This window comes from Electrona antarctica (genome assembly GCF_951216825.1).
Source record: "Electrona antarctica genome assembly, chromosome: 20".
Classification (NCBI taxonomy): domain Eukaryota; kingdom Metazoa; phylum Chordata; class Actinopteri; order Myctophiformes; family Myctophidae; genus Electrona; species Electrona antarctica.
Window position 1 is genome coordinate 41262502 of NC_136801.1, and position 16230 is coordinate 41278731.

Here is a 16230-nt window from a genome sequence, read left to right on the forward strand (position 1 = left end):
TGGGGGGTCCTTGGCATATCTTTCCTAATGGGGGTCCGCGGGGCTAATTAGTGTCAATTTGGGGGTCCTTGTCAGTACAGTTTTCAGAAAACTCAAAGTTTTCATGTCATCCCCAAAAATTGGCTGCCGACCCGCCCCCCATCTGAAAATGTGTTTTTCCAGGGGACCCAGGGGGTCTTAAATAAAATAAATCACACCTGTGTGAAGTGAGGGGCGCTAATATATTAACCCATTTAGACCTGAGCTCGATTCTTTAATGTCTTCTGAGTTTTCTGAAAAACCTATGTTTCTATGTCGGCGGTGCTCAACCTTTTTCATGTCGATGAATGAATTATCTGTATTTGGCCGCTGACCCCCATCTAAAAAAATATGTTGTTCCAGGGACCCCCTAGAAGCACAGATTTGAGTTTAAAACGTTCGCTCTGAAAGAATATATTCAGGTGATTTGCGCCACATTTTCACGATTTAAAAATAATAGCAGACCTACAAGCTCGTAGCGCGGCACTCGGTGCCGCGCTACGAGCTTGTAGATCTGCTATTTTGCAATAGCTAAAGTATACCATAATGCTTTAAAACACCAAAAGGGGTTCCCGCCCCAAAATGGGTGAAAGTCTATCTCATGTTGATTAGGTGATGTAACGGTGATGTGAAACAAACAGTGCTATCCCGGCCTACCTGCGGTCATGAGCGCGCGCACACACTCCACGCGCCCCTGCATGGCGGCCTTCATCAGGGCCGTGAAGCCGTGGCAGTTCTTCTTCTCCAGGTCCAGACCCGTGAAGTAGTTCAGCAGATAGTTGGTGATCATCACGTGGCCTGCATGGTGGAGGCAATTATTAACCACAACGTTGTACATTACGTATTACGCGATCCCATGACCCCCATTTTTGACCTGAGGATGATTCTACAAGTGACAGTAAATCCTGACAGTTTTCTGAAAAAAACCCATGTTTCCTTGTCAGTGGTGCTCAAACTATTTCATGTGAAGGAGCCCCACATATATGTAATTGGCCACGGGGACCCCCATCTGAAAATATGCTGTTCCAGGGACCTCCGCCCCCCCCCCCCCCCCCCCCCCCGGAACCTCAACATTTAAAAAAAATCTTCTAAATCCTCCAGTTTTCTGAAATAAATATTTTCACGATTTAAAAAAAAATAGCAGACCTACAAGCTCGTAGCGCGCCACTCGGTGGCGCGCTATGAGCTTGTAGATCTGCTATTTTTCAATAGCTAAATTATAACAAAAGGGGTTACCGCCCAACATGGGTTAAAAACGTTTGCTGTGAAATAATTATATATTTAAAGATTTGCACACGTTTTCACTATTTTTTTCTAAAATAGCAGAAATACATGCTCATAGTGTATATAGCGTATATATCTGCTATGTTTCTATAGAGGGTATGTGCATGCATAAAGTGAATGGGAAATCAAGTGGCAAAGTGAGTTTAATATCGTTTAAGGTTGTTTAATGCAATCAGATCGGACTTTTCTGTTTGTATGTAGGAGCTGTCAAGGCCAGGAAGATGTTTTTTTGCCACTCTGAAGGCGTTCCCGTACAACTTCCGGGTATGATGATGACGTCACGCGCATACCCTCTATTCTGTATTTAAGTCAGACGTCATTTTGTAGTCCTACGTTACGTCCGGGTCCAAGTGGCACTAGCTCCCATCCGCATCTCATTGTAAATATAATATATAATATATAATATAATATCTAAACGCGTGAATCTTTTCACAATGACGTTCTTTTTCAAAAAGGAAGCCATTGAGGGTTAAAATGGGTCTTAATGCTTCCAACTCGAGTACAATTATTAATGTTCTGTACAAGTGTCCATGACAAAGAACATATATGATGTTGAGACAATAAAGACTATTATTATCATTATTATTGAAGGTGGTCCATTTGCTCAGTACAATATTTCGGGGGCATATTTAGAATGTGTGCAGGGTTGAGTATGTTGAATCTAGTTTGCATTTAATGAGGATTTAGTTGACACAGTGAAATAAAATGGCGATAGTATTCAGTGTGGGGCAGACGGCCTGTCACAGCCAGATTTGGGAGACCAGTAGCTTTGTTGTTGCAAGGAAAGCAGTAAAATGAGACTTTCGTGGTTGGTTTCGTCTCAGATTTAGCCCGACGGAGGGACACAGTATAACTCTATGGGGACACAAAAGAGACATAAAAGTAGGACCCGGAAGTATCTCTGGAGGGGGCGCTTACGTCACGGCTGAAATACTGAATAGCTACAGTTTAAAATAATTTGGTTAAAGTGGTTATTTAAAAGCTAAGGTGCGTAAGATGCATTCCAGGTCTTAATTGGTTTAAGGACAATGTGGGGTCCCCTTGGAACCGCCCTCTCATCGGCCACGGGAGGTTCCTGGACCTCACTTTGAGAACCACTGCTCTAAATAACAAGAAAAACAGTGCGTGTGTGCATGTAACGGACCCCGGAGCGAAATGGAGGAAACGCTTTTAATTTGAAGGACTGTCAGGAAACAGGAAACAGGAAGCTCGCTCGCTCACCTGAGCCAGACTGACAGACAAAAGACAGCCCAACATCAGTCAGAGGAAATGTTTGTTCCTCACCATGCTTCTCTCAAACAAAGAGGATTGAGAGCTAAGCCTAACCTCGTCAACAGGATGAAATGGAACACCAAAAGGATCAAGTGAGTGCAGAGAAATTAAATAACAGATCAAATGGAAATGGAACTTTCAGATTTTAATTTGTTGATTCATTGGTTTTAGTGACTCTCCTGGAGAATGACATGGTCGAGGGACATCATGAGTTAGCACCTAGCTGGAGAGGGAACAAGGTGAATGTCAATTTTTATGGTTATTTGTTTGTGTGATATTGTTGTGGGATTTTATTGTTGTAGTTGGTGGTCTGTTCATGTGGTATTGTGGTTTGATATATATACCTTTTTAATTGGTTTATTTGTAAATTGTATTTGTTTGTCTGTTTATATTGATTATGTGTGCCTTATATTGATTATATGTTTTGTGCTTTGTTTTTAGTTTTCACGTTGATTTAATAAAGAAACTTCACATCATCAGTCGGCCTTCAACCTCTTTATCCAGCCGGGTACGCTACAGTGAGTGAAAACTTGACCCAACATGGCCTCCCCCACCTCCCCTGCAAGACATCTACATTGCCCCAGTCTCAGATTCTGAGGCCTGTACACCAGAAATCGGCCTACTCCACTCTGTCAGCCTGCATCACAGCAGTGGTTAGTGGTCTGATGGATGATCACACACAAACACAACAAATGCACAATTGAACATTACACACACCTCCAGAAACAAAATAAAGGCTCATACAGAGGAATGTGAACTGTGGACATTTACACATTTATTTTTTGAAAAATGGTTTAAAGGGTTTTCAAGTGCCATGTGTCCATGCATATGAATTACGGTTGATAAGGTTTATGCAAGGTCCCTTTCATGAAGGTTTCATACAGTTTTAATACTGTGGTTTTGGAGTTTTTATGCAATGTGGTGATTTCATTGAAGGGTTTGTTCAGTGTTTAAATACTGCACTGAGGTTTCATTGGTTCACCTTTTATGGTCATTTTCAGTCCTTTTCTGTGCTATATGTCCAAACTATAAAATGCCAGATTTAAGTGTTGAGGTACATGGGTCTGATCTAGACCAGGAACTGGACAAACAAATGGAAAATGTCGACAAGGAAATTGAGGACTTGAAGGATGCCCTCCAAAGGGAAAAGGAACCCGAGGAAAGACAAAAATTAAAGGAAGCCATTCATGATAAAAAACAAACACTAACAGATCTCAAAGAAAGATGGACGGATTTACAAGACAAACTTCAGGACGAAACCATAAGCCCTCGACGCAGCAACCGTAAACAAGTTCCAACAGGAAAAATGCTTGCGTATCAAATGGAAACTACAGAAAAAGGGGTCAAAACATTGCTAAGTATGTACGAACAATGGAAGGACATAGTGCGTACATTAAGGACGAATCTAAGAACTAAAGTTCCGGATAAGGAAATAGAACTCTTAATAACCAAATTGGAAAAAAGCAAGGACAACATCATAAGGCTCTACAACGACATTCGAGAACATGTCACGCCGGATACGGATGTGAGGCGGCGGGTTGACGCATGTGAATCCATTACAAAAGACCTCTCGCAAATAGCATATGACACAATGCTGAATAATGAATTTGATGCGGAACGACAACTTAATCGCCTTCATGAACTGCGTGACCGTGATTCTTCCCATTCTATATTTGGTGCTCAGTCACAAGTCAGTTCCAGAAGAAGCCACCATTCTAGCCACCATTCTAGAACTACATCTGTGGCAGCCAGTCGACTAGAGGCAGCAGCGGACCTTGCTGGAAAGGAGGCTGAATATGAGGCCCGAGTGGAAGAGCAGAAAAAGAAAACCAACATAGAGATTCAGAAGGGAGAACTCGAGCAGCTACAAGCGGCAAGGGGAGTCAAGGTAGCTCGAGCTAAACTAAGTGTTTATGATCAGGCAGTACAAGAGGAGGTTGCCATTCGGGACAACAGCAATCCTAACATCAATATAGGAGAGTCTGCCACCTCAAAGGAAATCCAGCACTCAGACATCATTACATCAAACGCACCCCTTGACATTATTTCCATCACCCAGGCAATTCAAAGCAGTATGATCTTAAACAGACTTCCCATTCCTGAACCATTCATATTTACTGGAGAACCCATAAGCTTCATTGAATGGAAGGCTTCCTTTTGCTCGTTGGTAGATCATAGGCCCATTTCACCTGCAGAAAAGTTGTATTACTTAAAAAGATACGTGGGTGGTTCGGCTCGTAAGGTTCTGGAGGGCACCTTCTATAGGAGCGATGGTGAGGCCTATCGCGAAGCCTGGGACAGATTACAACAGCGCTATGGACAGCCGTTTACTATTCAAAGAGCCTTCAGAGAGAAACTTACAAGATGGCCTAAGATTCAGAACAGAGATGCCCTAGGATTGCGGGAATTTGCAGACTTTCTAAAATGTTGTCAGGATGCCATGCCCCATGTGAAGGGTTTAGAAATTCTGAATGACTGTGAGGAAAATCAAAGGCTCATTCAAAAGCTACCCGAATGGACAGCTTCCATGTGGAATCGGCAAGTAGCTCAGCGTCTGCATGAGAACAAGGATTTTCCCAGTTTCAAAACTTTCTCTGATTTTGTTTCCATAGAGGCGGAAATTGCATGTAACCCAATAACATCTTCCCACGCTCTCAGATCCTCAGATTCCAACATGGAAAAAGGACATCACAGAGAAACGAAGGGAAACAATACTAGTGTTTTCCACACTCAAACAGACACGGATGATGGCTATCAATACCCAAAGAGTTCAAAACCTCCATGCATTCTCTGCCAAGACGGTAGGCATCAGCTTCATGGCTGCCTAAGGTTTACAGCGATGTCTTTAGAGGAGCGACAAAATTATGTGGTGGAAAAAAGACTTTGTTACGGATGCCTGAGACCCGGTCATAACTTTAAACGTTGTCGTTATCCCCAGGTGTGCGAGGTCTGTACAGAAAAACACCCTACCTGCCTCCATAATTTTAGTTATGCCATGGAGACACCCACATCTATTACAGCTCCAGCTCAAGACAATATGAACGATTCAACTGCAGTAACATCACTTAGTGTGTCCAGAGACGGGTCTCCTAACACCTCTATGGTTGTGCCAGTATGGGTGTCAACTAAGAACGAACCAAATACAGAGAAACTTGTTTATGCCCTACTAGACACTCAGAGTGATACAACATTCATTGAAAGGGGTTTGAGCCAGGCCTTGAGAGCAGAAATGTATCCAGTTAAGCTGAAACTGACCACCATGAGTGGAAGTAACACACTTGTCAACAGTGAAAGGACCTCAGACCTCCGAGTCAGGGGATACAATTCAGCTATTTTTGTGGACCTTCCAGTAGCCTACACGAAGGACTTGATACCTGCAAATCGGTCTCACATTCCCACCTGTGAAACGGCGAGGCAGTGGAATCATCTCTGGGAGATAGCAGATGAGATGCCATCGCTTAAAGACTGTGAAGTGGGCCTGTTAATAGGCTATAATTGTTCTGCAGCGCTGGCCCCTAAACGGGTCATTCTGGGAAAACGAAATGAACCATACGCTGTTAAAACTGATCTGGGGTGGAGTATCGTAGGATGCTCTTTGCCACGTCCCCACTTTTCAAACCCCACAAGTATATGTCATAGAGTCATCACCAAAGAGCTACCCCCAATCATCACCGCTGATGCCATTCGCATGTTGGAGTCTGACTTTAAGGACGGTGATGCAGATGACAATGACTCTGTTTTCAAGCCCAGGAAAATAAAGTTTGAAAATGAAAAGAAGGCCAAAAAACGGAAACAAGACTACTATGATGAGGCTGTCAAGCCCAAGAAGACAAAAAACAAAAAAGGTCAAGTTGCCGACGGAAAGAAGAAAGCTAAGAAGGAGCCGGAGGAGAAGTGGAAATGGTGGGAGGAGGAGAGGGCCAGAGACGGCTCCAAGTGGAGATTTCTGGAACACAAAGGACCAGTGTTGGCACCACCATGTGAACCTCTTCCCAGGCGTGTCAACATTTACTATAATGGAAAGCGCATGTCAAAGAAAGAGAAACAGAAAGTAAAATTAGAGAATGAGCACATCCTGCAGGAGTATGACTTCTGTCTCATGGACAAACGCAAGGAGAGCATTGCTAATTTCCGCATTGAGCCGCCTGGACCTTATAGGGGCAGAGGAGACCATCCCAAGATGGGCATGCTGAAGCGTAGGATCAGACCCAAGGACATAATCATCAACTGCAGCAAAGACTCTAAGCACTCCAAGGCTCCCCCAGGCACAAAGTGGAAGGAGGTTCGTCAGGACAACAAAGTAACCTGGCTTGTATCTTGGACCGAAAATATCCAAGGTCCCCTCAAGTACATATTGAACCCCAGTTCAAGGATCAAGGGAGAGAAAGACGTGCAGAAATACGAGACGGCCCGTCGACTGAAGTGTGTGGACCGCCTGAGGTCCCAGTACTACGATGTCTGGAAGTCCAAGGAGATGCGAATCCGACAGAGGGCTGTGGCACAATACCTCAATTCTGAACAAGCATCTCCAGGAGTTGATGGAAGGTCTGACGACCAAAGTTCTCCATACTTACAATGCCTCAATCACTCTCCAGCAGCAGCTGAAGAGGCTGACCAGTGCGGACGAGCGTTCTGTGCAGAAGCTGGGCCTGTTGTTGGAGACTGGTGAGCCTGCTTCCTAATTGTGGACATCTCTGACCCTGGGAGGCTTGTGCTCGGATGGATTGTTAATACACACTGTTGCCTCTGTTCTGACTAGAAAATCATATGTGACTAATACACTTCATGCCCACGTATGATTTTGGTGGGAGTGTAACGGACCCCGGAGCGAAATGGAGGAAACGCTTTTAATTTGAAGGACTGTCAGGAAACAGGAAACAGGAAGCTCGCTCGCTCACCTGAGCCAGACTGACAGACAAAAGACAGCCCAACATCAGTCAGAGGAAATGTTTGTTCCTCACCATGCTTCTCTCAAACAAAGAGGATTGAGAGCTAAGCCTAACCTCGTCAACAGGATGAAATGGAACACCAAAAGGATCAAGTGAGTGCAGAGAAATTAAATAACAGATCAAATGGAAATGGAACTTTCAGATTTTAATTTGTTGATTCATTGGTTTTAGTGACTCTCCTGGAGAATGACATGGTCGAGGGACATCATGAGTTAGCACCTAGCTGGAGAGGGAACAAGGTGAATGTCAATTTTTATGGTTATTTGTTTGTGTGATATTGTTGTGGGATTTTATTGTTGTAGTTGGTGGTCTGTTCATGTGGTATTGTGGTTTGATATATATACCTTTTTAATTGGTTTATTTGTAAATTGTATTTGTTTGTCTGTTTATATTGATTATGTGTGCCTTATATTGATTATATGTTTTGTGCTTTGTTTTTAGTTTTCACGTTGATTTAATAAAGAAACTTCACATCATCAGTCGGCCTTCAACCTCTTTATCCAGCCGGGTACGCTACAGTGCATGTGTTTGTACGTGCGTGCGCGTGCATATAGCTCACCTGCCTGTGCAGCAGTGATGAGAGCCGTGCGTGTGTGTTTGTACGTGCGTGTGTGCGTGCGTGCATGTGTTTGAACGTGTGTGCGTGTGCATATAGCTCACCTGCCTGTGCAGCAGTGATGAGAGCCGTGCGTGTGTGTTTGTACGTGCGTGTGTGCGTGCGTGCATGTGTTTGTACGTGCGTGCGCGTGCATATAGCTCACCTGCCTGTGCAGCAGTGATGAGAGCCGTGTTGCCCTCGCTGTCCTGCCAGTTGACGTCCAGGTGTGGACACTGTGACAGCAGCATGACCACGTCAACGTAGCCCTGGTAGCACGCCACCATCAGCCCTGTCTGAGGGAGGGACGGAGGGACAGACAGAGACAGACAGACAGACAGACAGACAGACAGACAGACAGACAGACAGACAGACAGACAGACAGACAGACAGACAGACAGACAGACAAAGCAAGAGAGAGACAGACAGACAGACAGACAGACAGACAGACAGACAGACAGACAGACAAAGCAAGAGAGAGAGACAGACAGACAGACAGACAGACAGACAGACAGACAGACAGACAGAGAGGGGGGGGGGGGGGGGGAAGAAAAGTAAGAATAGGTTTTAGTGTAGCATGAAAAACACTGAGCCATTGACAATGAAGGGAAATGTTCATCTTGTCCCCAACATAAACATTAGATGCCATTAACAACAAAGACAGTTTAATGTTTGTGTTTGCACCGTTTGTTTTACATCGCCATTACATCACCATGAGCTAGACTTTAATATTATTAGCGCCTCTCACTTCACACGGGGGTGATGTTTTACTCAGTACAGGCTACTCTACTCGTAGTAGTACTACTATTGTAACTCCCTCCTTACTGGCCTATACTGATCTAGGTTTTACTCGACAAAATCAACACTGCTTCAGTACAGTACAATACAGTTACTTTTACATGTACGTAAATCTGAATACTGGGAGTCTTAACCCATTTTGAGCGGGAACCCCTTAATTTAGCTATTGAAAAATAGCAGATCTACAAGCTCATAGCGCGGCACCGAGTGCCGCGCTATGAACTTGTAGGTCTGCTATTTTTGAAAGATCGTGAAAATGTGCCTCAAATCTTTGAATATATATTATTACAGACTTACAGAGTGAACATTTTAACTCAAATCTTTGCTTCTGGGGAGTCCCTGGAAGAACATATTTTCAGATGGGGGGGGGGCGGAGGCATATTACATATACTTTTTGGGGTCCTTGACATGAAATATTGAGCACTACTGATACAGAAACATGAGGTATTTCAGAAAACCGTCAGAATTTAGAAGACATTTTTTAAATTTTGACGTCAGGCCTGAATGGGTTTAACCACATGAATCATGGTGAGATGAAAGCAGTGTCACCAGATGGAGGCAATCAACACAATCAACACAATCAACACATGTATGATAATCAGTCCAGTGCCTTCCAGAAGATCAGTGGAACACAGTGTTGTTTTTGGCAGCAAATTTTGATTTTAGTTTTAGTCTCTTGAATAGTTTTAATTTAGTATTAGTCACATTTTAGTCACCCGGAATGTTTTGGTGTTAGTCTAGTTTTAGTCTTCTGAATGTCATAAGATTTTAGTCGACTAAATCTACATTTGATTTAGTCAACTAAAATGTATTTTAGCGGGCGCTGATGCCATCGTAATGACTGATTTTACACTTGGTGAAAATAGCAGATCTACGCGTTGTGTGCTTGTAGATCTGCTATTTTAAGTGTAAAATGACTTATACTGGATCTCTTGTCCACTATTTTAGTCTAGTTTACGAAATTGTCAATATATTTAGTCTTAGTTTTAGTCATCATAGCTTAGTTTTCATTCAGTTTCCATTTAGTTTTCGTCAGTGTAAAAAGGTAGTCGACGAAAAAAGATCGACTTAGTTTCAGTCGACAAAAACAACACTGAACACATCGTATATGGAAGACTAAATATGGAAAGCATGCAAAAATGTAACTTTTCAGGACCGCGGGGATGTGAAACTTGTCCAAATAGATCCAATGCAGGTATTATTTAGTCACATGCTCCTGTCAATACTTTTCATTGGTTGAATATTTATAAAAACTCACATACCATTCAGGACGGGAACCCCTTTTGGTGTTTTAAGCATTATGTTATTCTTCAGCTGCACCGAGTGCCGCGCTACGAGCTTGTAGATCTGCTATTTTTTTTTAATCTTGAAAATGTGGTGCAAATCTCTTCACAGCGAAGGTTTTTAACTTGATTGATTGATTGAAGAATGTATTAACAGTTTGCAGAATTACAGTACATTTCAAGCACAAACTCAATACAAAGGCTGTTAACTGTGAGTGGACGACCCAATTAAGCATTACACTTGTTTCCAATAGGGTCCACCATGTTCAAATCATCAAAACATTTAGAGACGTACAAATAGACACTTCTATAGACAGAACAGGAATTCATCATAAAGGAGGTAAAAAGGGAAAATAAATATATACAGTGAGGGGAAAAGGGGGGGGCGGGGGGGGGGGATTCAGATTTTACTGGGGCCAGTTTCGAATTGCAGCCATCCGTAGGTGCCCTTTGAGAGCGGTTTTGAAGGAGTCAAGGGATTCGCATGTCTTAATGACAGTTGGTAGGGCGTTCCACATTTTGGTGGCATAGGAGCGAAAATAACTCATATCTTTGCTTCTGGGGGGGTCCCTGGAACAACATATTTTCAGATGGGGTCGGCGGCCATTTACATAATTAAAAATGTTGGGGTCCTTGACATGAAATAGTTTGAAAACCACTGATATAGAAACACTTGAAGACATTTTGTAGAATCTGGCCTCAATCCAAAATGGGTAAAACACTTCCAACATTAACCCATTTTAGGCGGGAACCCCTTTTGGTGTTAGCCTTATGTTGTGTTTTAGATATTGAAAAATAGCAGATCTACAAGCTCATAGCGCGCCACTCGGAGCTTGTAGGTCTGCTATTTTTGAAAAATCGAAGAACGACATAGAAACATAGCTTTTTCAGAAAGCAGCCGAGCTACAGGGGTGCATACTTAGTTTAGACTAGTCATTGGTTAGACATGGGTTAAGGTTAGGTTTAGGTGTGCTGCCCCGTGGGAGGTTAGGTTTAGGGTGAGGGTTTGAGATAGGTTGTAGTTGTAGGACTAATGACTGGTCTAACCAATGACTAGTCTAAACCAAAAACTGTCTAAACTAAGTACTGCACCCGAGCTACAAGCTCACGGCGCGCCGCAAAGTTCTGCGTCGTGGGCTTGTAGATCGGCTACACATTCACCATATATGCCAAAGTGGTGGGAAAAAACAATGTCCATAATGGAGGCTTCTGCCCCCCGGCCGACAGCAACAATAAGACATGTGTTCTGTCTTCGAGGAGTTCAGTGAACTGTCCCGACCCCGTTGGAAGTATTTAGACCCCCTCACCCCTCCTCCCCATGCATGCCGACTGGTGCTTTTTTTTATAGGAGCATTTCTGTGTCGACCTGTGTTCATTCATGGCAGCATAGTTGCTCTTTTATGTGTGTGCGAGTGCGTGTGCGCGCGCGCACGTGCGTGCGTGCGTGCGTGTGTGTGTGTGTGTGTGTGTGTGTGTGTGTGTTTGTGTGTGTGTGTGTGTGTGTGTGTGTGTGTGCACATGTGTGTAGGTGGGCATTCATATATGGGCTGTGATGTGTACACAGGGTATGGAAAGTCCTAGAAAGTTGGGTGTTTTCCCGGAAGACGGAGCCTCCGTCAGCCAAAACACACACACACACGCACACACACACACGCACACACACACACACACACGCACGCACACACACACACAAACACACGCACGCACGCACGCACACACACAGCCCTGTGACCATCTCAAGTCCTCGTAGAGAAACAAAATCACCCCTAAAACGACCAAATTTGTGGCCGTTAATTCAATCACTTTGTGGAAGTCATCATGCATGGAATCTGGACTTATACTGGATCTCTTGTCCACTAGTCCCTTCTCTTGTCCACTAGTCCCTTCTTTTCCACTAGTCCCTTCTTGTCCACTAGTCCCTTCTCTTGTCCACTAGTCCCTTCTTTTCCACTAGTCCCTTCTTGTCCACTAGTCCCTTCTCTTGTCCACTAGTCCCTTCTTTTCCACTAGTCCCTTCTTTTCCACTAGTCCCTTCTTGTCCACTAGTCCCTTATCTTGTCCACTAGTCCCTTCTCTTGTCCACTAGTCCCTTATCTTGTCCACTAGTCCCTTGTCCACTAGTCCCTTCCTAACATTTGAGTCTAGTTTTTTTTTTATTCGTTGACAAAATTTGACTATATTTAGTCTTAGTTTTAGTCATCATAGCTTAGTTTTCATTTGGTTTCCATTTAGTTTTCGTCAGTGGGAAAAAAGGTAGTCGACGTGGAAAATGTTTCGTCTTCGTTTTAGTCGACGAAAACAACACCGCTGGGTGAGAGTGTCCGCGCTGACATTTGAGAGGTCAGGGTTCGATTCCCCAGCCGGATCATATCAAAGACGATAAAAACGGGACCCCAGTGCCTCTCTCTGCTTGGCACTAACGTGACATACTGGCGTTATTTCCAAGGGGGCGTGTATTCATAATAATATTAATTTTAGTATTATTAAATGGTGGTAAGGGATAATCAGTAGAAAATTGTTAAACATTTATATATCCTAAGTCCGTTTTTTTCAGTTTTTCCCGAAAAATGTTCGTCGACTAATATAAAAAAAAAAAATACTAATAAAATGAGACTGACTAAAACTAAAATCTCAAATTTGGTGTCAAAATCAACACGGGACAGAACAACGTCTTCACTGTGGACAGCGTTGATAAATCAAGTTGATTTAGTCAATCATGTTGATTTAGTCATGTGGAAGAAGAAGGAAGGACTGGAATCTGGATCCGCAGGTCCGGATAAAGTAAAATCAACAGGAAATCCCCCCCCCCTCCCCTCCACCAACACACACACACACACACGTCCGTGCACGTACGCACGCACATACACACTGACAGGTGCGAGAGAGAGAGAGAGAGAGAGAGAGAGAGAGAGAGAGAGAGAGAGAGAGAGAGAGAGAGAGAGAGAAGCAGAGTGAGAGAAGCACGGAGAGAGTCTCTTTAATGAGCTCAGTCACAACTTGTACAAATCCGTTCTGCTATGACAACACTGTAGTGTGACCTGTGATGCAGCAGCAGCCTCCATGCTGCACCGTGCTCTGCACAGCTTAACCACGGTCAGCAGGAACACTTCACTGTACGCTATAGCGCATGCAAAGGGGGTGAGGCAGCCTTTTGCTGCAACTGGCAATATGGAACCAAGGTAGTGATGCACCGAATATTCGGCCGCAGAAAATATTCGGCAGAAAATGGCTAAAAATGCATTTTCCGCCTATTCGGTTTCGGCCCGAATAGGCAGAACATATATCACCGAATAGTGTATGCAATTAATGCATTCAAAAAAGCTGAATAAATGTTTTATGGACCCATAATAGTGATTATTATTTAAGTTAAGTTTTGCCATAACCATTTATTTTGCCATAAATCAGGTAGCTTTAAGGTACGGCCATGACAGTAATGGTAGGAAAAAAGTATATTAATCATATTCGGATATTCGGTATTCAGTTTTCGGCCAACTGTTTCCTATATTCGGTATTCGGTTTCGGCCAAGAATTTTCGGATTTTTAGCGTCGTTTCTCCATCGGTTTTCTGAAAAACGCGTCCAGTGTGCAACCACCTTAAGAGTTAATACTTTTGGTAGGACCAATATTTGTGTAAAGTAAGTCAATTTAGAATTCTAGACTTTTACTTCAGAGTATGTATACGTTGCAGTTAAATTAAGTAAAAAGAAAAAGAGTACTTTTCACTGTGAAATAGCCAGACAACATAGTCATGGTTTCCCTCCCATAGCCCGAGGAGTCAGTACATCCAATAACAGTTCCCTCCCATAGCCCGGGGAGTCAGTGTTGTACGGACTGCTGATATTAAAAAAAACGTGAAAGTGCCTTCCGTGGAGATGACTTTTATGTCATTATACCCTCTCCCCGTGGGTGTGTCTGCAGACTCTGCAATATCCTGGTAACCCAGAGAGACTTGTAATAAGCTACAATGTCACACGTACAGGCGCGGCGATATCGTAGAGGCAATAGAGGCAGTTGCATTGGGGCCCGCGCGGGGGGGGGGGGGGGGGGGGGGGGGGGGGGGGGGGGGGCGCCTGGCCGACCGGCCGCTCCGATGTGTGGTAGTAAACTGTATACTCTCTCTCTCTCTCTCTCAAGCACACGCTGTTAAGAGATTAATACCGCGTCAGGGTAAGTAAGGGAGGCCCGGGCTGTCAATCTCGCCTCAGGGCTACTGCACACGTAGCATGATATACAGAGACATGCAGCCAGAGAGAGAGAGAGAGAGAGAGAGAGAGAGAGAGAGAGAGAGAGGAGAGAGAGAGAGAGAGACACAGACAGACAGACAGACAGACAGACAGACAGACAGACAGACAGACAGACAGACAGACAGACAGACAGACAGACAGACAGACAGACAGACGAATATAATAAGATACGTTTTCTAACTGCCTGATTAGTTATGACTTTCTGTACTTTCCATGGTGTCCGCGCACTCACGCACGCACGCACGCACGCACGCACGCACGCACGCACGCACGCACATGGGCCTTGTTGTGGCTTTGAGAAGCATGCACTGCAGCTGATCCCAGCCGAATGCACGCCACACATTGTCCTCACGATGTCTGTGTCTCACATTCTAATACAATCCTGTAGACATTTAGCCCTCACAAGTAGCGCACACACACACACACACACACACACACACACACACACACGCACACGCACACGCACACGCACACGCACACGCACACGCACATGCACACACACACACACACACACACACACACACACACACACACACACACACACACAAGCACATGGACTTGTAGGAGTTGAGACATTACTAGAGGAGCTCCGATCAGGTTTTTTGGGGATCGATCCCAATCACACAATTGTTTTCCTCATGATCGGCCGATACAGATCTTGTTCGTATTATAAAGGATACAATTTGAACATTTCCGAAATGATTACGTGTCAAAACTGTTCCTGTGTGTGCAGGGAGGATTGTTTAGGCCTGTCGCAAACGTGCAACACAATATTATAGTAGTATACAGTATTGATTGACTTTTATACCCCTTAACCCATTTTGGGCGGGATTCCCTTTTGGTGTTTTAAGTGTAATGTTATACTTTAGCTATTGAAAAATAGCAGATCTACAAGCTCATAGCGCGCCACTCGCTTGTAGGTCTGCTATTTTTGAAAAGTCGTGAAAATGTGGCGCACATCTTTGAATATATATTTCAGAGCGAACATTTTTAACTAAAATATTGGCTTCTGAGGGGTCCCTGGAACTACATATTTTGAGATGGGGGTCCGTGGCCCAATAGAGATAATTCTGGGGGTCCTTGACATGAAAAAGGTTGAGCACCACTGACATAGAGACATGGGTTTTTCAGATTTTGTTTAGGATTTAGAAGTGGGTCCAAAATGGGTTAAATGGTATAAAAAGATTGGTTTCTCCGGATCGTGTAAATTGAGCCGATCAGCGATCATTGATCGAGTCATTTTTAGAAACCTCTAAACATTACATTTTGTTTGGCTCCATTCCACAGATAAATATTGTGGGAAATAGCCGATCTACACGCTTACAAACAACCATTACTTGTGATGCCGTAATGGTCTTTTTTTGTCCCTTTTCATCCTTAACCTCTGGCACTGTTGATGGCTCCTGTGTAGGCATTTAATCTCTGCATAAAGGTTAGGCTTGAAATGTCACACGTTCACACCACAGTAGAGTACAGTATGGTACGTGCAGAAGCACACACACACAGGCTTTGCGATGCATGGCTAACAGTAACAATATAGCCCACCCGTCAACTGTACTCCGGGCTAAAAATAACACCTCTTTCCTGACAGCACAATCAACAGGAGAGGCACTTCCAGAGGTGGGTGTAGTACTGCGCGCGTGTGTGTGTGTGTGTGTGTGTGTGTGTGTGTGTGTGTGTGTGTGTGTGTGTGTGTGTGTGTGTGTGTAGATGCAGAGAGAAACAAACCAAGACAGTGTACAGCAGTGTCCTGTCCTGACCCCAGGCACATGGGTAAGTCACCCTGG

At 43.9% G+C, this 16230-nt stretch overlaps 1 protein-coding gene and 2 long non-coding RNA genes across 3 annotated transcripts in view; 2 read left to right on the top strand and 1 right to left on the bottom strand.

Moving 5' to 3' along the window:
* The window catches only part of LOC306913444 (ankyrin repeat domain-containing protein 33B-like), a 55073-nt gene that overhangs the window by 13223 nt on the left and 25620 nt on the right, over positions 1 to 16230 (bottom strand). Inside the window, exons 3-4 of the mRNA XM_079490103.1 lie at positions 8285 to 8414; positions 676 to 816 (exon numbers count right to left, since the gene is read on the bottom strand). Coding sequence (XP_079346229.1) covers positions 676 to 816; positions 8285 to 8414 — 271 coding nt within the window. The remainder of the gene's footprint in view (positions 1 to 675; positions 817 to 8284; positions 8415 to 16230) is intronic.
* Positions 2505 to 3877, top strand: LOC306913448. The gene is made up of 3 exons (XR_013788537.1): positions 2505 to 2666; positions 2746 to 2813; positions 3016 to 3877. It is a non-coding gene; the product is annotated as an uncharacterized lncRNA (long non-coding RNA).
* LOC306913449 lies at positions 7390 to 8031 on the top strand. Its single transcript, XR_013788538.1, has 3 exons — positions 7390 to 7615; positions 7695 to 7762; positions 7965 to 8031. It is a non-coding gene; the product is annotated as an uncharacterized lncRNA (long non-coding RNA).